A 27,324-nucleotide genomic window follows, 5' to 3' on the forward strand; every position below is an offset into this window, starting at 1 on the left:
GACGTCGTCGTCGCGTGTCAGAAGTGCGAGCGCGGGTCGCGACAAACGCAGTGAACTCCAGGCGCGGTACTGGGCTTTCCTGTTTGGCAATTTGCAACGAGCGATTGATGAGTTGTACACGACAGTGGAGTGTTATGGCTCGATGTCGTCATGTAAAGAGGTGATTTTGGTACTGGAGAACTATATAAGGGATTTTAAGTCGTTGGCAGAGTGGTTTCAAGTGTCGTCGGAATATGAAAATACGCCATTGCCACAACGACCGCACTCGTTGGCGTGGGAAGTGAGGAAGAGTAATCCTGTGCCACGTAAGTTTTTGAATTTTTTTTTATGTTTAAATTTTTTTTTTAACTTTTTGTCTGTTGATCCATTTAAAAAGTCAGAAATTTTAATAATAAATTAAAAAATAAAATTTAAATAATGAAATTTTAAATAAATTATTATAAAAATAAAATAATAATTAATTAAATAATTATTTTAATTTAATTTAAAAAAAACAAAAATTAATCAATTAATAAAATTATTCATAAATTTATTTTAAATTATTTTTTTTACTTTAAAAAATTTTTAAAAAATTTGAGATTATGAATTTATTAAAAAATTTCTAAAATCAAAAATAAAATTAATAAATATTCTATTTAATTTTTTAATTATAATAATTTTTTAATATATTTCAAGAAATTTTGAAAAAAATCGATTATGAATTATTTTTTTTTATAATTGAAACAATGGTTTAACCAAATTTTAACAAAAAATTTCGTTTCGTTAAATTAGGATTTTTTCTGAATATTGAAAAAAAAATAAATTTTAATTTTCTCCTTAAAATAATTTTTATTGCCTTTGTCAGACATTTCAAAAAAAAAAAATAAATAAAAAAATTAAATAAAAATTTTTATATTTAAAAAAAAAAATAAGATCAATATAAAGTAAAAAAAATTATCAAAATTAAAAAAAAAAAATGTTGATTTCAAGAAAAATCAAGAAAATAATGTTTCCAAGTACCTATTTTTGGAAAATTAAAAAAAAATTGCTAAAATTGCCGTTTTTGAAAAAAAAAATTGAAATAAAAAAAAAATTATCTTCAAATTTTCTTAAAAAATTTAATCAAATTGTAATTTTTTTTAAATGAAAAAGTATTTCAAAATTTTTATTTTCTTTAATTCAGAGACAAAAACAAAAAGTTGAAAAAAAATTCTCTTAAATTTTTAATCTTCGATATTAAATAATTTTTTATTTATTTTTGAGACTCAGTCTCGCCAGCCCAAAGTCAATTTCCGGCAAATCGAGTCCAAATTATTCCGGAAAAAACAGTCCTTGCCCCATAATTGAAGAAAATTCCGTAAACTCACCCAAAAGAACGCCATCCGAGAGCAAATTGGCCATCATTTCGCACAACAATGCCTCCATGCTGCAAGGCTCCAAGGAGTTAATCCACATAAATCACACAACTTTTGAGAATTTTACGAACGGCGAGATCGTGTGTCACGACATGATCGCCTTGAAATCATCCATCATCCCCGAAAGCATCAGTCAAGTGCCCGTCGAGACGCAACAAGTTGTCGAACAGATAAATCTCGCCGTCGATCAAGAAAATAACATCTTCAACTGCGTCATGGATGTCATCCGCTTAGACAAAAGCTCGCAAACGGACTTGCCGGATGGGCATTTAACGCTTGCCGAGTACGAGAAGTACGACAAGTGTCTCATCGCTTCAGAAAATCAAAAAATTGAAGAAATTCCAAAAACGGAGGAAAAATTACCTGTTGAAGAGAAGAAAAAACCTCCGGTAACGGCAAAATACTCAAGTGTTGTGAGCAAGCTCAACTTCGCCGACGATGACAAATGGCGTTCATGGCAGAGCTGGGCATCAAGGCATCTTGAAAAAAACTGTTGTGGGCAAAATTAATCCAAAAACGACGAATTCTTCCGTTGTTTCGAGTCGTCAGACGCGTTCCGTAAAGCTGCGCGATAACTTGGGAGCTCCGAAAAACGTGGAAAATCGATTGTCGGCACGTTCAAAGACCATGATCGAGATAAATAGCAACAAAAATCCCGTAAATACCCAAAAATCCCGCGTTAGTGAGTTAAATCGCCTTTCAAAATCAACGCGAAAGTCTCTCGGAAGCAGCACTTCTACGCTAAAAGCAACAGATCGCGGCTTTGAGCTTCTAGCAAGTCAAAGTCTGTCTGTTTGACTCAAAAATCCGATTCCAAAGCCCAAAGTTCGTCAAGTGAGACCATAACAGGCAACTATAGCGGACAAACCGTCAAAAATCGCCTGTTGGTTCAGCAGTCACTGCAAAACTCCAATCAACCTTCCGGATACGCGAGTTTACCTTCTCTGGCCCTTTTGAACGAAGAAAAACCGGAAAAAAACGAAGATGAGAAGCTAAAAAATGAAAAATCGGTGTCAAAAGATGTGAAAACTAAAATTTCGACGGAAGTAAAGAAGAAACCCATTGCTATCACGAAGCCAATTGTGCCCTCAAGCGTCAAAACATCCTCGGTTCTCGCCAAAACGACACAAAAACCCAAACCCGAAGCCATCAAAAGTCAACAAAAGAGCTCGTCGTCCGGCGAAATCAAGCGAAAAGTGAATTCGGCGCCGACAACGCGAACACCCGCGGTTCCTGTCAGCAGCATCAAGCGTCAAAAGTCGGATTTGACGGGACTCAAACTGAAATCGCTGCGAAAAGAGTATCTCCGGGAGCGAAAAATTGCTATTTTAAAATCTACAAAAAAACAGCTCAAGTCCGGAAAAAAGATCGAAAAATGAGTCGTCAAACGAGTCGAATAGCCAAACAGACGACGAAAAACAATCGGAAACGAGCACAAGTAAGATCGACATGAAAATCCAAACGGGCAGCGAGATCCTCAACAAACTTTATGTCGCTTGTTTGGGCCAATCTCGCATCGATCGCGACATTTCCAGCTGCGACGACGAACAAGACATCGAATCTGACGACGATCAGAAGAAAATTCTCGAAGCGAAGCAGGAAAGCTTGGAACGCGAGTTGCGCGAACTGCAAAATACCGAAATTGACGTCGATACGGAGACCGATGAAACGGATTGCGAAACTTTGGACCTCATGACGACCGATGATCAGTGCGACGCGAACGGAAATGACGAAGATATGACCGGAGGATCGCTATGAAACCTGTTTTGAGTGACATGTCGTGGTTTGAAAGGCTCTAACGCTGAAGCGATCCACGCCCGACACCCGGACGGAGCGCAGGCAACTGCACCAAAAGCTGTCAAATCCATCGCGTGCTTTCGTTGACGGAAACTAAAAAATATCAGGCAAAGCAAGCTCGTGCCTTGGAAAAACGTCAAGCGTTGCAAAAAGACAAAGCTGTGAAGATCCAGAATTTGTTGGCGCGCGTCGAGGAGGTGAAAAATCAAAAGCAGCAGTTAATTGATGAGAAACGCATCCGGATGGAGAGTCGTTTGGTGCGGCGGAGAATAGAACGCAATATTTGCGCGATAAGATCCGAAAAGCGCATGACGAGGAGGAAAAATTAAAGGAAATTGCATTTATCAAGAGTTTGGAGGCGCAAAATAAGAGAATAGATTTTATGGAGTCGTGTCGCGAGCAGGAAGGACGACTTCAGGACCTGGAACAGGAGCGGATCAAAAAAGAATGGAAAAGCTGCCAAAGAAGAGAAGCGTCGACAGAGCTTGGAAGCCCAAGAGCACAAATGTTTGGAGAAAATGAGCGAAACGCGTCGCGAACGCGAAAAACGAAAGAGCCCAGCGTGAACAGCAGCGTCAACATGCGGCACGAGCCAAAGCTAAAGACCGCGAAACGCGTCTCCAAGCATTGCAAGCCCAACAAATCGCCACGACGGAAGAACTTCAGCGAAAAATCCTGCAAAAACAGCAGGAATCGGCGCGGCGGCATGAAGAAAATATCGAACACATTCGTCAACGAGCGCTTGAGATGACAATTCCCATCAGAAGTGGTGAAGAAACGACACCGCAACCGGGTCAAAGGTCTTCTATAAGTGGCGATGGCACGAAACCCGGCACAAAATATTGCAGCGACAAGTCTAAGGAGCTCGTAAAGACGGCACGGAAGCGTTTGAAGAAGATAAAACAACGAATGGCTCTTGCGCGGATTATCTCGCGGAAATGCAACCTCTACCGGCTCACGTGAAAAAAGATTCGCAAGTTCAGCTGAAAAACACCATAACGAAGGCGGCGGTCCGCTTGGCATCGAGCTGGGGTACTTTTGCTACAAATTTCCAAGAATAAAATTGTGGATTTTCAGTCAATGTGGTTGCTCGATGGGCTTGAACCATTTCCAACATCATCCAAAAGGGCATGCAAGACAACTTCGGACATCTCGAAACGTGCGGTGGTCCTTTCGGTGCAACTTTATCGCAATTCTTGCTCATCCTGTCCACAAATTGCGCGTCATGCGATCCTCGGAAATACAATTGTGGTGTTGTTTGATGCACTTTTGACGAGTTTGCAGGTAAGTTCATGAAAAATTCTGAAAAAAAAATATTAAAAATTCGTGAAATAATGAACACACAGAATGCATTCGAGCCTTTTAGCGCCTCCGTAAAATTTTTTTTTTGTTTTATTTTTGTCGAAAAATGCTTTTAGCGTGCAGTAGAAAATTTTATCAAATATAATTAAGTTATGTCTTTCAATAAAATCACAGCACTCGACTCACTTTATCACGTGTCTGTGTGAAATGGACCGAAAGTGATGTATTGAAAAATCACTTTTGTATCATCGCATCGTTTTTCGTTCACTCACTCACGCTGTCTGTCGATGTCTATCAAAATATTAAAATTTCAGTGTTTCATGTGAAAAGGCAGGGATGTGAAAAAAATTATGACAAATTTTGAAAAAAATATTTTTCGAAGAGGATTTTTAAAAAAGAAAAATTCGAAATTAATTAATTTTAATTTTTTTTTATTTTTATTAATTTTTTTAATTTTAATTTTTTAAAAATTTTTTTTTTCAAATTTTAGAAAATTTTCGAACTATATTCGAAATTTAATTTGAATTACTAAAAAAATATTTCGAAAATATCTAATTTTCTAATTCTAAATTTTTCTTAATTTTTTAAAAATTTAATATAAAACATTTAAACCAGAAATTTAAACTTAAAAATATTAATATTTTTAAATATTAAAGAAATTTATTCGAAGTTTAATGGAGACGCCAGTTAAATTTTTTATTTGAAGAAAGTTTTTGACATTTCAATGATTTTGCATCTTTTTTCACTCACCAGGTGATAATTTACTGATATTTTAAACAAATCAAGTAATTTTTGCAAATTTATCATCCCATGACGTCTCTCAAAACCTTGTGAAAAAACTTAAAATTCATCAAAACCTCATTAGAAACAATTTCTAAGCAAAAATTGCCCATTAAACACCTCAACTAATTATAAAATTTTATTTGATATCTAAATTTAAACCCACATTGGTCACGTTACTTGCAATAATTTTTTACACATTTGAATTAATTTTAAATTAATAATTTTCATTATTAAAAAGTATTCTAAAAATATTAAAAAAAACTTAAATTTATGTAATAAACATTAAAAAGATCTCCACGCTAATGAGAGATTTCACCTGAAATCTGCAGTTTTGGTTTTTTTTTGCCTGAACAACAACATATCGTCAATGCCACAGTGCCGGGCAATTACCTTAAATGCTTGAACAACAAAAAATTTCTGCACTACCTTATGTTCACTTGAATCGACTGACAATCGAAAACTGAATAAATCAATTCAATACCTCATGTGATGTCATTGACTAGACAACAAACCGCTCATACACCTATTGATGTGGGAGAATTCCTTCGAGTTTTGAAACAACACAAAAACACAATATATCTTTTTCTATGTTAATGCATTTTCACAAGAAATTTTTTCGACTCACACAAACATTGACTTGTTAAACAAATAATTGTCGGTCCTTTGAGAGTCTCGCTGGCACGTGTCATTTAATGATCTACAGCAGCCCGACCAGACGATAAGAGACCTAATTCTAATTCCTTGACATCGTATGCGCTGCGAGAGAGCTTTAATTGAATTACGTTTATCGATCGTTTTTCGTTCCAGTCGCCCGTCTCTCTCCTGTGCGAAAGTGATATGATTTGGAGGGATCGAATTTTACATGGTGCACATGTTGCACATTATTTTGATTAACTTTCGTCTCTTAATTTTCGGCAAAAATGCTCAGATTATCTGATTTTTCGCCGCAAATTATGACAAATTATTTTAATCTTGAAAAAAAAAAAGAGACACGGAAATGCAAATAAGTAAAGACGGAGGTAAAGGTCATCGAAGGAAGCGAAACGAATGTTGGGCGTAATTGCATAATTTTTGCCGAGACAACTTCAAGAATATTTTTCCAGATCATAAGGTAAGAACAGCAAAAAAACAAAAAAGTAAGTGAATACTGTCTATCAAGATAAGGTTCTTTAATTGATTTTTTTAGGTCTCTGAAAAATTAAATCGTTATCGTAAATTATCGAAAACAGTCTAAAAACTCATTAACAGATGAAAAGTCATCTTAAAATACCGAAAACAGCCTAAAAATTCATTAAAAATAGATGAAAACTCATCTAAAATACCGAAAACATTGCGTTTGGTAAAATGTGTGCGTGATATTGTATGGGTTGTGGTATGTGGTCTCCTCGGTATTTCATTTTTTTGTCGTTTTTTTTGCTTCTCGGTGAAAATTTCTTCTTTAAATATTTTTTCAGAAATGTTTCGGGGACATTTTTGTTATTTAGCACATTTTGTGACAAAAGAGAGAAACTGTTGAGGAATTATATTATCGATTTTCTGATGTCTCCTAGTCAAGTTGAATTTCAGTAGAAAACGAGCATTAGGTAATAATTAATTCTGGCTTTTCAAGTTCTTTTACTTGTTTTTATGGCAAAAGTAGAACTTTAATGTCTCGTCTATGATGGTGATGTTGGAGTAGGATGTCGTTGTTGAAATTTATTGGATAAAATATGGAAGAAGGTTTTGTTAATTGAAGGTTTTTTTTTGTTGAGAATTTGATTTTTAAGCTTGAAATTGATTTTTTCCTTTAAACATTTTTAAATTTATATTACAAACAGAATTAAAAAAAAATAAAAAAAATAATTTTTTTTCTCATTTGCAACGATAACTCGACTCGACTTGAGCAATAAAATTTTATGCGATAATCTTAAATATCGCTGTTCATTTATTTATCTTTTGTCAATAAATAAATTCCCAAACAAAAAAAGAATTGTCGCGTAAATTCACGTTAAAAAGTAAAAATATGCAAATAAAAAATCCAGCACTTCTCATTGTTACCGGATCGAAAGTCAAATTGAATGGAACTCTTCAAAACCGGATTAAAATCTGAATTTCCTTTAAAACTTATTTTGTTATTTATTTATTTTTTTTTTCATTTTTTTTATTTTTAATTATTTTTTATTCAAAAATAAAAGAATACTTATTAAAATCGAACTAAATATATATATATTACAAATTGGTAACAAATACAAGTTTATGTCAAAAAATTTTTTCTAATATTTTTACTTTTTTACGTGTTCTGAAAAATTTAAGCTGAATAAATTATTTCATTAATTTGTGTGAAAATAATTTTTTAAATTTAATTTTTATTTTTTGAGAAAAAAAAATTTTTTTTTGTAATTTTTAAAAATAATAAAAAAACTAAAAAAATAATTTTTTTATTGCTTTCAAGATTGTTATAAAAAAGTATCGCAGGGTATTCGTAACACAACATGTGTGTGAGCGAACAAGTTTTTTGTGCTTTGTATAAATATAATATAGGATGAGACTGATTAAATTTTTTTTTGTGTTTTTTTTTTGGTAATAATAATATTCAATTTATTAAATAGACTCACAGACAACCGCAACACAAAACGAATGAAGAAGACACATAATAAAAACAAATACTTTTTGTGTTATTTTTTTATTACCAGATTTATATTGTATTTTCATTCAAAAATGAGGAATCACGGGTTAGCGCCAAAACTATGCGTTTCCGAGCATATGTTTCATGGAAAAAAGTGATTCTTATGACTCGACGCATGTTTAGCGCGAAAAAAAATGATCAAAAAAAATTTTCGCCAAAATCCTCTTAATAAATTAATTATTTAAATTAATTAAATAATTGATTAATTAATTGATAAAAAATAATTTAATTAAGAATTATTTAAATTAATAATTTTAATTAATAATGTTTAGCGCGAAAAAAAATGATCAAAAAAAATTTTCGCCAAAATCCTCTTATTACCAGATTTATTAATTAATTTAATTAATAAATTAATTTAAATAAATTAAAGTAAAATTTTCTGCATATGTTTCATGGAAAAAAGTGATTCTTATGACTCGACGCATGTTTAGCGCGAAAAAAAATGATCAAAAAAAATTTTCGCCAAAATCCTCTTATTACCAGATTTATATTGTATTTTCATTCAGAAATGAGGAATCACGGGTTAGCGCCAAAACTATGCGTTTCCGAGCATATGTTTCATGGAAAAAAGTGATTCTTATGACTCGACGCTTTGCATGAAAAAGTATCAATATCGTGCAGCTACCTTCATTTCAAGCAAATTAACTCCTTGCAAAAAAAAAACTAGAAATTCGCTCAAATACCTTCAACTTCATTCAACGCCAATAGAACAAAAAACCTGCTTATGTGGGAGTTAGCGCGAAAAAATATTTTGATCTAACACCTTAACAAATTTTCGCCAAAATCCTCTTATTACCAGATTTATATGAATTATTTTTAGAAAATGAAAAAAAACTTTGAAAAAAAAATATTCAATGGAGATGCCTGGCTTACAGAGACAATAGAAAAAAATAAATAAAATTCGTTCCTGTAACACATAAAAGTGCAAAACGTTACAGGTGAGGTAAGCAATACATTTCGCATGAAATTGAATTTAAACGAGACTCGAACAGACAAAGAACTAGTGAACCAGTTTTTCTCTCTTATTTCTATTCCGCAATCGATACAAACTACGTGTGACACAGTTTAAAACTTCAATTAAAAAGTGGTGAGGTGTGTTTTTATTGAGTTATTTATTGGGTTGGGATGGAGTTCTGGTCAGTTTTTGTTTAAAAATGGACATTTAAGAATGACTCAAGTTCTAAAAGGGCTAAAAATTCAGCTACATGTTTAATTTTTCAGCTAATGTAGTATATTTGGACTTTTAATGTGACCAATCATTATTATATGGAACAAGCCTAAAAAAATTAAAACCAGCGTGACAGTTTTTGTTTAAAATCTATTAAATTAAAAAGTGGTGAATTGTGTTTTTATTGAGTTATTTATTGGGTTGGGATGGATTTTAATACAAGAAAATTATTTTTTAAGGAAGTACAAAAATGGACATAAAAAAAATGAACTCTATTAAATTTATTTTATTTATTTATTAAATTTTAAATATTCAAATTTAGTAAAAACTCTAAGTTTTTTCATAATAAATAAAATTTAATAAATTAGGAAGGATAATTTTTCATTTAAAATTTCAAAAAAAAAAAGTATATTGAACCACTTCAAAACTTTAAATGAACAAGGAAATATCTCTCGAAAATGACGCATCTTCCATGTATTTATTTACTTTAATGGATAAAATAGTGTGAAAACACACAATGAAATCACAAATAATCATAAGATAAACAAAAAATATCACAATACAAGTGCTGCGATGTGAAATTTCAGATTGTGAGACCAAAAGCATCTGTTTACGACACGAGAATAAACATTAGAGAAACATCAGAAAAGTGGAGTAGAGTCTAAATAAAATAATATGTATTAAATAAAATCTAAATCCAAACAAAGTTGATGGTGACGATGATGTGATTTTGCATTAAACATCTTTTTTTTCTGTCGTTTTGAGGATCATCGATGGTGTGACAGTGACAGCAGTTTAATGTCCCCTCAGGAAAAAAATCGTTCTTGATTCAATTCGAGAATGGCAACAACTACAAAAATAGACCGGATGGAGAAAAAATGATTTTTTAATGAAACTCGTGACTCGCGTTATTGATAGAGAAAAAAAATTATAATCCTGTATAAAATATGATCCAATTCACCTTTGTTGGTCTGAGTTGTCTAGAAGGAGAAAAAAAACAATTCTTATCGCAAAACCCATTTTTTATAACTTAATTCCTTGTGGCATGCACTAAAATAGCGAACGCAAGATAATAAAATTACAACAAATAATAAATTTTTAGATAGATACGTTTTTTATAAGAGAAGTAGCTTATGATAGAGGAATTTATTTATAAAGAATTGCGATCAACAAAAAAAAATTAAAGGTGCGGTTTTGTTGCAAAATTCGGCTTAAGCGTATTTTTAACTTCAATTAAATATAAATAAAATAATTTTTTAAAATTAATTAAATTAATTATTTTAAATTTTATTTTTTTTAAATTAATTATTTTTTTAATAATTTTTTTTTTGAATTAATTTATTTTTTTTTCTAAATGAAATTTTAAATTATTTTTTTTAAATATTTTCTTAAAATCGTAATTTTTTGTAATTTGTAATTTTATTTAATTTGTTATTAGAATTTATTTTTAAAAATATATTTAAAATTAATAAAATTTTATTTAAATTTAATTTATTTAATTATGTTGAAAAAAATTTATTTTTCATTAATGTCAAAATTTTAAAAATATTTAATTAAAAAAAATTATTCATTTTTGAAAATTTTATTGAAAAATTGTTTGATTTGAAAAAAAAAATAAAAATTTTATTAAACAGACCGACATTAAATCCATAAAATACTAAAATTTCCTCCAAAGTAGCGTTCTTTAAAAAAATGTTAAAAAAAATTTGTCTCTTCCTTATCTAAATGGCTCTCCATTTTTTGCTAATTTTTTACCCATTCAAGCAAAATCAGACAAAATTTTTATGATTAAATATCTCGTCTCGTGCCTTTAACAACCAAACAATAAAAAAAACTTGTCAACTTTTCACAATAAAAATTTTTTTAAACAAAATTTACATTAATTGTGCGTCCAACAAAATTATTTCTTAGAATCAAATCGTTTACCTTGCGAGCTTTTTCATTAAAACTTTACCTCATTTTCATATTAAATGTCCATTTACTTTTATTTTAATTCCATCTCCAGACTCGAGCAATAATATTTTTATCAAATAAATGCTATAAAATATTATTTTATGATTAAATTCTTCGTACACTCGTAAAAAGGCGCACACACACAAAATAAACGTTTTTTACAGCCTACGATTTTTTTTTTGACGAATATCTTATCAGAAACGATATAAAAATGTTGGAGATGAAGAAAAAAAAACTTTTTGTATAAATTAGCATTTTTGTTGGTTTTTATTATTATTTTGTAAAGTTGTCATCTTATTCGTTCGTCGTTTTGTTGTCGAATTTGCTTAGAATGTCAGCGACACGTAAGAAAAGAGGTAGTTAAGCGGATGCGGTGACAACGGGGTTAGAGGCACGGTTTTTGGCGTGTGTTTGCACAAAAATAAATAAAAAAAAATTAAATGACAACTTGTGAAATGAATAATGATGAAGTGACCTCTTATGATTGAGTGAAATTGATGAATATTCAACGGATTTTAATGCGAAACGGAAATTTCTTTTAAGATTTTTTTGTTTTGATAAATTACAGCTCTTGATCGAATTTTTACATTTCCTATGACAAATGTTGAACAAATTGTATTTAAAATTAAATTGAAAATTATTTTTAAAAATAAATTAAATTAAATTAAATTAATTAAAATAAAATAAATAAAAATTTGCGAGCTCACGAAAATCGAAAGTTTTATAATTTATTCTTAATTTTTAATATTTAAATGAAAAGAATGAACTGAAAAATATTTTTTTTATTCTCATATCTCAAAAATATTTTTTTTTACAATTTTGAAATTTTTTTTTAAATTGAAAAATAAATAAGTTAAAGTTTTTTTTATTATATAATAAAATAATTAAAAAGGTGAGAATAAAATTAATATTTTTAGAATTTAAAAATAAATTAAATTTAAAAAAAAATAATTTTAAATTTAAAAGAAAAAAAAATTTAAATTAAAAAAAAACATCTATTCTAAATTTAAAAAAAAAATTTTTTAAATTATTTTTCCTGGATACAACAAACAATATTTTTTTACAATTCACAAGAAAAAAATATTTTTAAAGTTTTTGCAGTAAAAAATATATCAAAAATCAATAATTAAAGAATATTTAAAAATTTTTCGGTAAAAAAAATTAATTAATTTTTATTTTTTTAATACTTTTTTTTTAATAAAACCTTCTTAATTTATTAATTTTAATAAAAAAAACTCGAGTTTTTACTAAATTTTCATCTCGTTTAGGACTCATTCTTTAATGACCATTTTCAAACAAAAACTGACCAGAACTCCATTCCAATCCAATAAATAACTCAATAAAAACACACCTCACCACTTTTTAATTGAAGTTTTAAACTGTGTCACGCTGTGATTCTAACCATAATTCGTAGGTAGGCTTGTTCCAATAATAATGATAGGTTTTAAAGAAATATACTACATTAGCTCGCTCTTTATCTCGTGGCGCTTTATTTTTCAATTCACGACCATATAATTTAGTTATGTTTATTTTTTTATTATTTATTTGCGTGTCCCCTGACGATAGGAATCCCTCTGCTCTTTGATATATCAATAGAGGAGTAATGATAGACTCGCACCCTAATTTAACGAGATTGTATCGAGCGCCGAGAGTAGAGTAAATTAAAATTAAAAGTAATAACAACAAGATCGAATTGCCGTAAAGTAGAGCGAAAAATGTGACATATGCATAAACAATGGTGAGATGAGTCAATCAAAAAGCAATGAAAGGACACCTCTCCGGCATGTCCTTTTATTTTTGCGCACTACTTGTACTTTTACACCCTTCGAACGACAAAAAAAAATCTCCAACTCAACAACAACAACAAAAACTACTGATCCTCTTGTACATTTAATGAAGCGTAAATAACACGGTCACATTGATTGAATTTAAATCAAAGAAACTTTTATTTAATTTTTTTTTTGTACACAAATAAAATATGTTCTTTAATTTAGGAACAATACTGGAAATATGTCGCCTCTGTCACATGTTACGACTTTTTTTTTTTTTTTGAATGAAACTAGGATCAAGTTACTCTCAGAGACGAAAAAAGATCGCAAAGTTCGAAAAATAAATAATTTTTTGTTTATTTATTTTGCCTTCGAATTTACATGATATTAAATTACGATAACTTTTCTATTGTTATTATTTTGTGTTTTGTTTCCCTGTGAGACATTCGAACGAATTTCATGTAAATATTTTGTTGTTGATGGAAATAGAATATTCGTAAATATTTTAAGAGGTGAAGAATTTTTCGAAAGGTTCATTTTTCATCTTTTGCATTTCTTAAAAAATATTAAAATATTTTTTTTCGTCTGTCTTGTGTTACTAACTAATTTAAAATAACAAAAATATTTATTTAAATAATTAAATAAAATAAAAATAAATTTAAAAAAAATAATTATAAAAAATAATTTTTAACAATTATAAATTAAATAATAAATAAATTAAATTAAAATACGCTTTAATTATTTTTTAAATTATTTTTTTTTAAATTTTTATTTTAATAAAAAAAAATATTTTCAATTAAAATGCGCATAATTTCCCATTCTAACGACTTTTTGCCTGTTACAAAAAAAAAGTGATGTAATCCCACTGTCAATCATTTAATTTTTTTAAAACTTCAACAATAACAAAACAAGAAAAATATTAATTTTTCAGATTAATTTTCAAATATTTACATGCCAATGCCACCCAAGTTGCATGCATCGTATTTTTTCGAAACAAACAATCCTCGATCAATGAAAAATATGTAAAGAGTGCGCGCGGTTCAATATAAATATTTTTCATTTTATTTTATTTTTTTGAAAAACCGCATATGTCGAGGCACGTAAAAAAATACATATTTTGTAAACACATTAGTAAATAAAAAAATAACACAAAAATTATTTGTTAAAAAAAAAAACAAACGAAAATTTATTATGTGTCTTCTTCATTCGTTTTGTGTTGCGGTTGTCTGTGAGTCTATTTAATAAATTGAATAATATTTTTTTGAACACATATTTTTTAGTTAATCTGTCAAGATGTGAGAGATCGATTTTGGATTCGAGGCAGATGTAAGTTTTCATTTTTTTATAATTTATTTTTTTTTTAAATTTTTATTGAGTGAGAAAGAAATGCAATAAAAAATTATTTTTTTTAGTTTTTTATTATTTTTAAAAATTAAAAAAAATTTTGAAACATATGCTAAATTTATTAATTAAAAATTTTTTTAAAAAATAAAAATTAAATTTAAAAAATTATTTTCACACAAATTAATGAAATAATTTATTCAGCTTAAATTTTTCAGAACACGTAAAAAAGTAAAAATATTAGAAAAAATTTTTTGACATAAACTTGTATTTGTTACCAATTTGTAATATATATATTTAGTTCGATTTCAATAAGTATTCTTTTATTTTTGAATAAAAAAAAATAGAAAAAATAATTAAAAATAAAAAAAAAAAATAAATAACAAAATAAGTTTATTAATTAAATTAATTTTATGATTAAAAAGTTAAATTTAAATTTAATTTAATTTTTTTTAATTAATTTAATTTATAATTTTCAATAAAATTTTTTTTTTTCTAATCAAAGCTAAAAATAATAAAAAAAAAATATTTTTAAAATTTTTATATTATTTCCAGTGTTTTTTATGTTACTTCTTTGGTTTTATTTTTTTTTTAAGTTTTATTTTAATTTACTTTTTTTTTCAACATAAATTTGTATTAGAAGTTGAAAACTTCATTTATTTTTTAATATTATTTTTTTTTTTATTTTTTAATATTATTTTGTTTAATTTTTTATATTTTTTTATATTTTTTTTAATATTTTTTTTAATATTTTTTTTAATATTTTTTTTTAAATTTATATTACAAGAATAATTAACTTTCAAAATCAAGAATACGAATTCTTAAAAAAATTATCTGAATTTTCTAAAATTTTGTGAAAAATTTTTTTTTTAAATTATTTTTTTTAATTTTTTTTTTAATTCTGTTTGTAATATTAGGTAATATAAATTTAAAAAAAATTTAAAACTTTTAAAGGAAAACATAATTTCGAGTTCAAAAATCAAATTCTCAACAAAAAAAACCTTCAATTAACAAAACCTTCTTCCATATTTTATCCAATAAATTTCAACAACGACATCCTCCTCCAACATCACCATCATAGACGAGACATTAAAGTTCTACTTTTGCCATAAAAACAAGTAAAGGAACTTGAAAAGCCAGAATTAATTATTACCTAATACTCGTTTTCTACTGAAATTCAACTTGACTAGGAGACATCAGAAAATCGATAATATTCATTAAATTCCCTCAACAGTTTCTCTCTTTTTTTGTCGCAAAATGTTGTAAAATAGCAAAAAAAGTCCCCGAAAGTTGCTAACAAAAAATATTTAAAGAAGAAAAATTCATCGAGGAGCAAAAAAACGACAAAAAAATGAAATACCGAGGAGACCACATACCACAACCCATACAATATCACGCACACATTTTACCAGAACACAATGGTTTCGAGGTAAAACGACGACGATGACGACGAAGACAACGATGTCGATGAGCAGAAATGTATTAAAACCATTTATATACCCCATTATGATTTTTCTGTGTTTCGTGCTCTCTACGGACACGATCTTCATTTCTGTTTTGTGTGCCGATTCTACCTTTTTTTTTTGCTTTGTACCGACAAAAAAAAAATGTAAAATCATGCGCATCAAAAGTTGTGAAGAAATCCACAATTTAACGAGGGAGAGTGAAACGGAAAAAATGTCGAATGAAGAGTTGTCTCGTTCCCGCACGGCTTTTTGTTGTTTTTTTGCTGTTCTTACCTTATGAGATCTGGAAGGCGTTCCAATACCTTAGGGTTGGCTTGCTTCAGGGAATTGCTGGGTGACAGGGCAACAGTGCAGGCCAAGATCAGTTCAGTTGACAGTTCAACGGGGTACAAGGGACTTTTTTCCTCAGGGGTCTGAAAAAGAAAAAAAAATGAAAAATTAATTTTTTTGCTGGAAAAATGGAAATTTCTTATTTATTTTTCAGATTTGTCGAACAAGATTAAAATAATTTGTCATAATTTGCGGCGAAAAATCAGATAATCTGACATTTTTGCCGAAAATTAAGACGAAAGTTAATCAAAATAATGTGCAACATGTGCACCATGTAAAATTCGATCCCTCAAATCATATCACTTTCGCACAGGAGAGAGACGGGCGAAAGGAAGGGTGGTAACTGGAACAAAAACGATCGATAAACGTAATTCAATTAAAGCTCTCTTGCAACGCATACGATGTCAAGGAATTGAGAAATAACATTATTAGGTCTCTTATCTGTGGTCGGGCTGCTGTAGATCATTAAATGACACGTGCCAGCGAGACTCTCAAAGGACCGACAATTATTTGCTTAGACGAGTCAATATTTCTGTGTGAGTCGAAAAATTTCTTGTGAAAATGCATTAACATAAAAAAAAGGATTGTTGTTGTTGTCTTTTTGTGTTGTTTCAAAACTCGAAGGAATTCTCCCACATACGATAGGTGTATGAGCGGTTGGTTGTCTAGTCAATGACATCACATGAGGTATTGAAGTGAAAATGTTTGTGTTAGCTACCGTTCGTGCGGTGATGAGTTCAGGTGCCGTTATTGGGGGTTTTTATGAGATTTTTTGAATTTTTAAAAATTTACTGTTTTTTCATTAAAAAAAAATTTTTTTTTATTTTTTAACTAAATGTATGAAGCTTTTTTAGTGAAATTCAGAAAAATTTCGAAAATATTTAATGAAATTAAATTTTTCAAATTATTTTACTTTTAATAAATATTTTTTTAATTTTTATTAAATAAATTTATTTTTTTTATTTTTTTAGAATACTTTTTAATAATAAAAATTATTAATTTAAAATTAATTCAAATAAAAAAAAAATTATTGTAAGTCACGTGACCAATTTTTTTTTTAAATTTAAAAAAAATGAAAATTTTCATCTGGGCTATCAAATGATTTTTTTTTAAATTTGAACTCAAAAATAATGGAAACAAAAATTTATCTGTCATTTAGTAAAATTATTTTGGAACAAAATTTAAATGAAATTAATTAAAAATTTAAATTTCAAATTTAAATAAAAAAATTAATAAAAAGTTTGAAAAAAACTTAAGAAAAAAAAAATTTTAATTAATTTCATTTTTTTTTAATTTTTTATGAGAAAATTTTATAAAAAAATTAATAATTTCAAATAATAAAAATATATTTAATAAAAATTTTAATTAATTTCATTATTTTTAATATTTTTATAGTATTTTTTTAAAATTTAATAAGGTTCTATAAGAAAATTAATTAATTTTTGTTATTTTTAAAATAAATGCTGAATTTTCTTATTTTTGAACTAACTTTGAAATGGAAATAATAAAACACATTTTTAAAAAATTTAAAATTTTCTGAAAATTCAATTTCTTTAATATTTAAAAATATTAATATTTTTAAGTTTAAATTTCTGGTTTAAATGTTTTATATTAAATTTTTAAAAAATTAAGAAAAATAAAAAAAAAATATTTTAAAATATTTTTTTAGTAATTAAAATTAAATTTTTATCGAATATAAAATTTTCTAAAATTTGAAAAAAAAAATAAAAAATTAAAATTAAAAAAATTAATAAAAATAAAAAAAAATTAAAATTAATTAATTAAATTTTTCTTTTTTAAAAATATTTTTTTATTTTTATAATTTTTCTCAAAATTCGTCATAATTTTTTTCACATCCCTGCCTTTTCACATGAAACACTGAAATTTTAATATTTTGATAGACATCGACAGACAGCGTGAGTGAGTGAACGAAAAACGATGCGATGATACAAAAGTGATTTTTCAATACATCACTTTTCGGTCCATTTCACACAGACACGTGATAAAGTGAGTCGAGTGCTGTGATTTTATTGAAAGACATAACTTAATTATATTTGATAAAATTTTCTACTGCACGCTAAAAGCATTTTTCGACAAAAATAAAACAAAAAAATTTTTACGGAGGCGCTAAAAGGCTAAAATGCATTCTGTGTGTTCATTATTTCACGAATTTTTAATATTTTTTTTTAAAAATATTTTTCATGAACTTACCTGCAAACTCGTCAAAAGTGCATCAAACAACACCACAATTGTATTTCCGAGGATCGCATGACGCGCAATCTGTGGACAGGATGAGCAAGAATTGCGATAAAGTTGCACCGAAAGAACCACCGCCCGTTTCGAGATGTCCGAATTGTCTTGCATGCCCTTTTGGATGATGTTGGAAATCGTTCCGAGCCCATCGAGCAACCACATTGACTGAAAATCCGCAATTTCTGCTTTGGAAATTTGTCGTAAAAGTTGCCCCAGGGGTCTTTCGATGCCAAGCGGACCGCCGCCTTTGGTTATCATGTTCAGCAATTTATGAACTTGCGAATCTTTTTTCACGTGAGCCGGTAGAGGTTGCATTTCCGCGAGATAATCCGCTGCTGCAAGAGCCATTCGTTGTTTAATCTTCTTCAAACGCTTCCGTGCCGTCTTTACGAGCTCCTTGGACTTGTCGCTGCAATATTTCGTGCCGGGTTTCGTGCCATCGCCACTTATAGAAGACCTTTGACCCGGTTGCGGCGTCGTTTCTTCGCCACTTCTGATGGGAATTGTCATCTCAAGCGCTCGTTGACGAATGTGTTCGATATTTTCTTCGTGGCGCCGCGCTGATTCCTGCTGTTTTTGCAGGATTTTTCGCTGAAGTTCTTCCGTCGTGGCGATTTGTTGGGCTTGCAATGCTTGGAGACGCGTTTCGCGGTCTTTGGCTTTGGCTCGTGCCGCATGTTGACGCTGCTGTTCACGCTGGGCTTGCATTTTTCCGACTCTTTTTTCACGTTCGCGACGCGTTTCGCTCATTTTTTCCAAACGTTGCTGCCTTTGGGCTTCCAACTCTTGTCGACGCTTCTCCACAGCAGCTTCTTTCGCGGCTTTTTCCTCCATTCGCTTAATCCGTTCCTGTTCCAGGTCCTGAAGTCGTCCTTCCTGCTCGCGACACGACTCCATAAAATCTATTCTCTTATTTTGCGCCTCCAAACTCTTGATAAAAGCAATTTCCTTTAATTTTTCCTCCTCATCATGCGCTTTTCGGATCTTATCGCGCAAATATTGCGTTCTATTCTCCGCCGCACGCTTCAAACGACTCTCCATCCGGATGCGTTTCTCATCAATTAACTGCTGCTTTTGATTTTTCACCTCCTCGACGCGCGCCAACAAATTTTGGATCTTCACCGCTTTGTCCTTTTGCAACGCTTGACGTTTTTCCAAGGCACGAGCTTGCTTTGCCTGATATTTTTTGAGTGTTTCCGTCAACGAAAGGCACCGCGATGGGTTTGACAGCTTTTGATGCAGTTGCTGCGCTCGTCCCGGGTGTCGGGCGTGGATCGCTTGAAGTGTCGCCAGCGTTTCGAGCCTTTCGACCCACGACATGTCACTCAAAACGGCTTCATAGCGATCCTCCAACGTCATATCCTCGTCATTTCCGTTCGCATCGCACTGATCATCGGTCGTCATGAGGTCCAAAGTTTCGCAATCTGTCTCATCGGTCTCTGTATCGACGTCAATTTCGGTATTTTGCAGTTCGCGCAACTCGCGTTCCAAACTTTCCTGCTTCGCTTCGAGAATTTTCTTCTGATCGTCGTCAGATTCGATGTCTTGTTCGTCGTCGCAGCTGGAAATGTCGCGATCGATGCGAGATTGGCCCAAACAAGCGACATAAAGTTTGTTGAGGATCTCGCTGCCCGTTTGGATTTTCATGTCGATCTTACTTGTGCTCGTTTCCGATTGTTTTTCATCATCTGTTTGGCTATTTGACTCGTTTGACGACTCATTTTTCGATCTTTTTTCCGGACTTGAGCTGTTTTTTTGTAAATTCAGCAATTTTTCGCTCCGGAGATACTCTTTTCGTAGCGATTTCAGTTTGAGTCCCGTCAAATCCGACTTTTGACGCTTGATGCTGCTGACGGGAACCGCGGGCGTTCGCGTTGTCGGCGCCGAATTCACTTTTCGCTTGATTTCGCCGGACGATGAGCTCTTTTGTTGACTTTTGATTGCTTCGGGTTTGGGTTTTTGCGTCGTTTTGGCGAGAACCGAGGATGTTTTGACGCTTGAGGGCACAATTGGCTTCGTGACAGCAACGGGTTTCTTCTTTACTTCCGTCAAAGTCTTACTTTTCACATCTTTTGTAACCGATTTTTCATTTTTTAGCTTCTCATCTTCGTTTTTTTCAGGTTTTTCTTCGTTCAAAAGGGCCAGAGAAGGTAAACTCGCGTATCCGGAAGGTTGATTGAAGCGATTTGCCCAGTGACTGCTGAAGCGACGGCGATTTTTGACGGTTTGCCATCCGCTATCGTTGCCTGTTATGGTCTCACTTGACGAACTTTGGGCTTTGGAATCGGATTTTAAGCTGGAACGGACGAGACTTGACTTGCTGGAGCCATGCAACAAGCGATCTGTGCTTGCTTTTAGCGTGGAAGTGCTACTTCCGAGACTTTCGCGTGATTTTGAGAGGCGATTTAACTCACTAACGCGGGATTTTTGGGTATTTACGGGATTTTTGTTGCTATTTATCTCGATCATGGTCTTTGAACGTGCCGACAATCGATTTTCCACGTTTTTCGGAGCTCCCAAGTTATCGCGCAGCTTCACGGAACGCGTTTGACGACTCGAAACAACGGAAGAATTCGTCGTTTTTGGAATAATTTTGCCAACAACGGTTTTTTTCAAGATGCCTTGATGCCCAGCTCTGCCATGAACGCCATTTGTCATCGTCGCTGCGCGAGAAGGTAAATTTTTGCTCACAACACTTGAGTATTTTGCCGTTACCGGAGGTTTTTTCTTCTCTTCGACAGGTAATTTTTCCTCCGTTTTTGGGATTTCTTCGATTTTTGGGTTTTCTGAAGCGATGAGACACTTGTCGTACTTCTCCAAGTACTCGGCGAGCGTTAAATCGCCATCCGGCAAGTCCGTTTGCGAGCTTTTGTCTAAGCGGATGACATCCATGACGCAGTTGAAGATGTTATTTTCTTGATCGACGGCGAGATTTATCTGTTCGACGACTTGTTGCGTCTCGACGGGCACTTGACTGATGCTTTCGGGGATGATGGATGATTTCAAGGCGATCATGTCGTGACAAACGATCTCGCCGTTCGTGAAATTCTCGAAAGTTGTGTGATTTATGTGGATTAACTCCTTGGAGCCTTGCAGCATGGAGGCATTGTTGTGCGAAATGATGGCTAATTTGCTCTCTGATGGCGTTCTTTTGGGTGAGTTTACGGAATTTTCTTCAATTATGGGGCAAGGACTGTTTTTTCCGGAATAATTTGGACTCGATTTGCCAGAAATTGACTTTGGGCTGGCAAGAGTTTTGATTCTGACGCCTAAAAATAAATAAAAAAATTAATATCGAAGATTAAAAATTTAAGAGAATTATTTTCAACTTTTTGTTTTTGTCTCTGAATTAAGAAAAATTTTAGGAAAAATTAAAAATTTTTTATTTAAAAAAAAAAAATTTTTTTTTTTAAGAAAATTTTTTTAATATTTATAACAATTTTTGGCAATATTTTTAAGAAAATTTGAAGATAAAATTATTTTTTTTTATTTTATTTTGTTCATTTTTTTTATTTCATAAAAATTTAATTAAAAAACGACAGTGTTTCAAAAAAAAATTAAATTATTTCGAAATTTTTTTTTTCAAATATTTTCTAAATTTTTTTATATAAAATTATCAGAAAGAATAATAAAAAATTATTGGATTTTTTTTTAAATTTTTTTATTTATTTATTTTTTTTTTTTAATTTTGTTTGTATGAAAAAAAAAACAAAAAAATATTTTCAGAATTAAATTTTTGAAAAAATTAATTTAAAGCAAAAAATCTAATTTAACAAAATTTCTCAATTAAACGAAACGAAAAAATTGACAAAATAAATATTAAAATGAGAATTTTAACTTTAAGTTTGGTTAAATAAATTTTTTTTTTAAATTTCTTAAAATAAGCAAATAGTAAAATAAAAATAAAAAAATAATAATAATAAACATTAAAAAATTTAAAATAAAAAATTATTAAAAACATTTTAAAAAATTATTTAAAATTAATTAAAAAATAATTTAAAATTAAATTTAATAAAATAATAATTTATTAATTAATTAATTAATTTTCTTATTTGATTAATTAAAAAAAAATAATTATTTTTATTTTTTAATTTTATATTTAATTTATTTTTTATTTAGAGTTTTTGACTTTTTTAAATAGATCAACAGACAAAAAGTTAAAAAAAAATTTTAAACATAAAAAAAAAATCAAAAAACTTACGTGGCACAGGATTACTCTTCCTCACTTCCCACGCCAACGAGTGCGGTCGTTGTGGCAACGGCGTATTTTCATATTCCGACGACACTTGAAACCACTCTGCCAACGACTTAAAATCCCTTATATAGTTCTCCAGTACCAAAATCACCTCTTTGCATGACGACATCGAGCCATAACACTCCACGGTCGTGTACAACTCATCAATCGCTCGTTGCAAATTGCCAAACAGGAAAGCCCAGTACCGCGCCTGAAGCTCACTGCGTTTGTCGCGACCCGCGCTCGCACTTCTGACACGCGACGACGACGTCGTCGACTCTTTTTTCAGCAGCGGCGACGCAATTTTCGTCACAATCGGTGGCTTTTTGCTCGAAACGACATTCCGTACTGCAAAAAAGACGCAAAAACTCATAAAAAAATCGCCCACACACGAAACAAGCAAAACTCACCTGAAGACGACGAAGACGAGTTCAGTGATTCATCCTCGCTATGACACAATTTTGCAGCAGATAATCTCCGATCAGCGTGAATTTTTGCGTCATTTTCCTTGATTTCGGGCATTTTCTTTGACTAGGCAGGTAAATTAACAGCTGAAAATGGCAAAATTTGCGTTAGAACAAAGAATTTGGCAAAAATGGTGTTCAAGGACGAATCGCGTTTACCTTGTTTTAGACTTTAATTACATTTCCACGCAAAAATTTACAAAAATTTCCTCTGTTTGGACATAAAATTTACGATTTTAGTTGAATTTAAGGCTAGAAACTCGCTTATTTTGCTGAAATCGATTGATTTTTACGATTCCAAGTGCTCGAAGCATGAAGTAAATAAACGAAATTCAAATGTGAGTGGGACAAAAAAATCAAAAATTGCCCAAGAGCGAATTTCGGGAGTAGTTGTCACACGAAAAACAACGCAAAAATCAAAAAGTAAATAAAAAAAATAATTTTTTATCAATTTTCTTCTTGAATTTCGCTTTTTTTCTCGTAGACGGGCGTTTCAGAGCTTCCTGTAGACGATGGAAGTACCAAATTTTGCATCAGCAGCCGAGGAAGTGGCCTTTTGGAAGAAACGAGCGACACTTTTGCTCGCTGAAAAGAATGACATCCAAAAAGAATTCGATGACTTCATGGAAGGATCGCAGCAACTGGAGGCGGAACTCGAAACGACAATCCAACAGAACGAAAAACAGCTGTCGCGTCTCAATCAGAACGTGGAACAACTGAAACTCGAAAATGAGTCGCTGAAGAAAAAATTGCAGACGTGCCTCAATGATCTCAGTGAAAAGGACGACGAAGTGGGTGCGCTGCAAACGGAGCACACCAAGCTAAAAAAATACGTGACGCAGCTCGAACAGAAAAATGACGACCTTGAAAGGACAAATCGCGTCGTGGCGGAATCCGTGAACAGTTTTGAGCTGATGCTGAATCAGGCGTACGAGAAAAATGCGCTGCTCGAGTCGGAGGTGGATGAAAAGGAAAAGTTGCAGATTAAATTGCAGCGATTGATGGACGAGGCGCGCGATTTGAAGCAAGAACTGAAGGTGCGCGAGCAAAAAGGCGGCGGAACGAGCGATAACGATGGCAATGAAGACGATGGCACGACATCGCGTGTCATGAATGGCAGTGCGACGCATCACGAAACGACGACGGCGGCAGATTTGGGGTTTGGAAAGTCCATTTCGACTGCGACAACAGCCACATCGCCATCCTCCGACCCCAACAAAAACATTTGCGGCAGCCCGACAAGCAACGGAAATGCAATTGCCTCTAGTACAAGAGTGACTGCGATCAGTATTATTTATGACCTGCTCCGACGCATCGATCGGATAGAGTCCAAACTGGCGGATTGGAAGAAAATTAGCGCGGCAGCGACACGCACTTCGGGTGCCTTGGATACCTCCGCGTCGACGACGGAACTGTATCATGCGTCATCGCCCAACAAATATCAATATGGATCAAACAATTAAAAAACCCACACTCACCCATACTCACTACTGTAAAATTGTTACAAAAACAAAAAAAATACTTAGACAAAACTTTTTTCATGACAAAAAGTCGCAAAAGCAAGCCAGTAGTTGAATTTCTGTTCGCTTCAAATGTTGTCGAATAATTTATTTTTTATCTCGAGAATAGTCAGAGTCCTGTCTTCACTGTACATAACACTAATTCATTGTCGATAACTGTTAGAAATTTAAATTAAACCCAAAAAAAAAAGCAAGAATATTAGCTGGAAGAACGGTCGATCCAAAACATTCGCTACTAATATTTCAAGGATATTTTTTAAGGAAGAAAAATTGTAATTTTACTAATTTTTTTTGTGAATCTTTATTCTAAGACTTAGACGCATATAGAAATATATATATTTTGCCTCAATGTAATTGTTTTTTCTTATTTCATGAAAATTTCTCAAATAGTCGACAATTTCTCAAGTAAGTACAGATTTTGACTTAAAATTAAGAAAATTCATCGAATTAATATTAATTTGAGTAAAAACTTGAAAAATATTTAAAATTAAGCTTTTAAGTCAAAAACTTATTTTTTTTTACCTATTTTTTTAAATTCCATTAAAATTTTTCGCAACTTTCGATTTTATCTCATGCTCACTTAAAATCGAGTTTTTCTCAGCAAGTAAATTTTTGATCGATTTCAAGCCTAAAATTGAATAAAAAGTCATTCTAAAGATGATTTCCATTCATATTTGGTCAATTTTCGATCAAATAAAATTTATCTCGATTTTATCTCATGCTCACTTAAAATCGAGTTTTTCTCAGCAAGTCAATTTTTGATCGGTTTCAAGCCTAAAATTGAATAAAAAGTCATTCTAAAGATGATTTCCATTCATATTTGGTCAATTTTCGATCAAATAAAATTTATCTCGATTTTATCTCATGCTCACTTAAAATCGAGTTTTTCTCAGCAAGTCAATTTTTGATCGATTTCAAGCCTAAAATTGAATAAAAAGTCATTCTAAAGATGATTTCCATTCATATTTGGTCAATTTTCGATCAAATAAAATTTATCTCGATTTTATCTCATGCTCACCTAAAATCGAGTTTTTCTCAGCAAGTAAATTTTTGATCGATTTCAAGCCTAAAATTGAATAAAAAGTCATTCTAAAGATGATTCCATTCATATTTGGTCAATTTTCGATCGATCAAATAAAATCGATAAATTTTTGATTAAAAAGTCATTCTAAAGATGATTTTCAATTTTCGATCAAATAAAATTTATCTCGATTTTATCTCTTGCTCACCTAAAATCGAGTTTTTTGTACCAAGTAAATTTTTGATCGGTTTCAAGCCTAAAATTGAATAAAAAGTCATTCTAAAGATGATTTCCATTCATATTTGGTCAATTTTCGATCAAATAAAATTTATCTCGATTTTATCTCATGCTCACCTAAAATCGAGTTTTTCTCAGCAAGTAAATTTTTGATCGGTTTCAAGCCTAAAATTGAATAAAAAGTCATTCTAAAGATGATTTCCATTCATATTTGGTCAATTTTCGATCAAATAAAATTTATCTCGATTTTATCTCATGCTCACCTAAAATCGAGTTTTTCTCAGCAAGTAAATTTTTGATTGATTTCAAGCCTAAAATTGAATAAAAAGTCATTCTAAAGATGATTTCCATTCATATTTGGTCAATTTTCGATCAAATAAAATTTATCTCGATTTTATCTCATGCTCACCTAAAATCGAGTTTTTCTCAGCAAGTCAATTTTTGATCGGTTTCAAGCCTAAAATTGAATAAAAAGTCATTCTAAAGATGATTTCCATTCATATTTGGTCAATTTTCGATCAAATAAAATTTATCTCGATTTTATCTCATGCCCACCTAAAATCGAGTTTTTTGCAAGTCAATTTTTGATCGATTTTAAGCCTAAAATTTAATAAAAAGTCATTTTAAAGATGATTTCCATTCATATTTGGTCAATTTTCGATCAAATAAAATTTATCTCGATTTTATATCATGCTCACCTAAAATCGAGTTTTTCTCAGCAAGTCAATTTTTGATCGATTTCTAAAATTGAATAAAAAGTCCTAAAATGAAGTAAGTTTTTCTCAGCAAGTAAATTTTTGATCGGTTTCAAGCCTAAAATTGAATAAAAAGTCATTCTAAAGATGATTTCCATTCATATTTGGTCAATTTTCGATCAAATAAAATTTATCTCGATTTTATCTCATGCTCACCTAAAATCGAGTTTTTCTCAGCAAGTCAATTTTTGATCGGTTTCAAGCCTAAAATTGAATAAAAAGTCATTCTAAAGATGATTTCCATTCATATTTGGTCAATTTTCGATCAAATAAAATTTATCTCGATTTTATCTCATGCTCACCTAAAATCAAGTTTTTCTCAGCAAGTAAATTTTTGATAGTTTTCAAGCCCAAAATTGAATAAAAAGTCATTCTAAAGATGATTTCCATTCATATTTGGTCAATTTTCGATCAAATAAAATTTATCTCGAGTTTTTCTCAGCAAGTCAATTTTTGATCGGTTTCAAGCCTAAAATTGAATAAAAAGTCATTCTAAAGATGATTTTTCGATTTTATCTCATGCTCACCTAAAATCGAGTTTTTCTCAGCAAGTCAATTTTTGATCGGTTTCAAGCCTAAAATTGAATTAAAAGTCATTTTAAAGATGATTTCCATTCATATTTGGTCAATTTTCGATCAAATAAAATTTATCTCGATTTTATCTCATGCTCACTTAAAATCGAGTTTTTCTCAGCAAATCAATTTTTGATCGATTTCAAGCCTAAAATTGAATTAAAAGTCATTCTATAGATGATTTCCATTCATATTTGGTCAATTTTCGATCGAATAAAATTTATCTCGATTTTATTTCATGCTCACCTAAAATCGAGTTTTTCTCAGCAAGTAAATTTTTGATCGATTTCAAGCCTAAA

General features: G+C 30.8%; 3 protein-coding genes and 1 pseudogene across 3 annotated transcripts in view; 2 read left to right on the top strand and 2 right to left on the bottom strand.

The window, feature by feature from the left end:
* LOC134828541 (collagen alpha-3(IV) chain-like) overlaps nucleotides 1-1,404 on the bottom strand; it is a 5,918-nt gene extending 4,514 nt beyond the window's left edge. Inside the window, exon 1 of the mRNA XM_063841519.1 lies at nucleotides 1,347-1,404. Within this exon, the coding sequence (XP_063697589.1) occupies nucleotides 1,347-1,404 (58 nt within the window). The remainder of the gene's footprint in view (nucleotides 1-1,346) is intronic.
* On the top strand, nucleotides 1,403-4,642 carry LOC134828542 (trichohyalin-like; annotated as a pseudogene).
* A 1,323-nt stretch (nucleotides 4,643-5,965) lies between these two features.
* On the bottom strand, nucleotides 5,966-23,219 carry LOC134828543 (S phase cyclin A-associated protein in the endoplasmic reticulum-like). The gene is made up of 6 exons (XM_063841520.1): nucleotides 23,079-23,219; nucleotides 22,866-23,006; nucleotides 22,423-22,803; nucleotides 18,180-21,490; nucleotides 15,912-16,051; nucleotides 5,966-6,098 (listed from the first exon to the last, which is right to left on the bottom strand). Exons 2-6 carry the CDS (start codon nucleotides 22,975-22,977, stop codon nucleotides 5,966-5,968), a joined length of 4,077 nt encoding a protein of 1,358 aa, XP_063697590.1. The 5' UTR covers nucleotides 22,978-23,006; nucleotides 23,079-23,219.
* An 88-nt stretch (nucleotides 23,220-23,307) lies between these two features.
* LOC134829366 (nuclear distribution protein nudE-like 1-A) lies at nucleotides 23,308-24,778 on the top strand. Its single transcript, XM_063842416.1, has 2 exons — nucleotides 23,308-23,342; nucleotides 23,404-24,778. Exon 2 carries the CDS (start codon nucleotides 23,432-23,434, stop codon nucleotides 24,380-24,382), a length of 951 nt encoding a protein of 316 aa, XP_063698486.1. The 5' UTR covers nucleotides 23,308-23,342; nucleotides 23,404-23,431; the 3' UTR covers nucleotides 24,383-24,778.
* Nucleotides 24,779-27,324: the final 2,546 nt, after the last annotated feature.

This window comes from Culicoides brevitarsis, chromosome 2 (genome assembly GCF_036172545.1).
Source record: "Culicoides brevitarsis isolate CSIRO-B50_1 chromosome 2, AGI_CSIRO_Cbre_v1, whole genome shotgun sequence".
Taxonomy (NCBI): Eukaryota; Metazoa; Arthropoda; class Insecta; order Diptera; family Ceratopogonidae; genus Culicoides; species Culicoides brevitarsis.

Coding starts and splice junctions, on each gene's coding strand:
- LOC134828543 (XM_063841520.1), bottom strand. CDS start 22,977: ATGCCCGAAATCAAGGAAAATGACGCAAAAATTCACGCTGATCGGAGA. Junction 16,052..18,179: donor CACTTTTGACGAGTTTGCAG/GTAAGTTCATGA, acceptor TTTCTTTTTCAG/ACCCCTGAGGAAAAAAGTCC. Junction 6,099..15,911: donor CGCCTTCCAGATCTCATAAG/GTAAGAACAGCA, acceptor ACTTTCGCACAG/GAGAGAGACGGGCGACTGGA.
- LOC134829366 (XM_063842416.1), top strand. CDS start 23,432: ATGGAAGTACCAAATTTTGCATCAGCAGCCGAGGAAGTGGCCTTTTGG.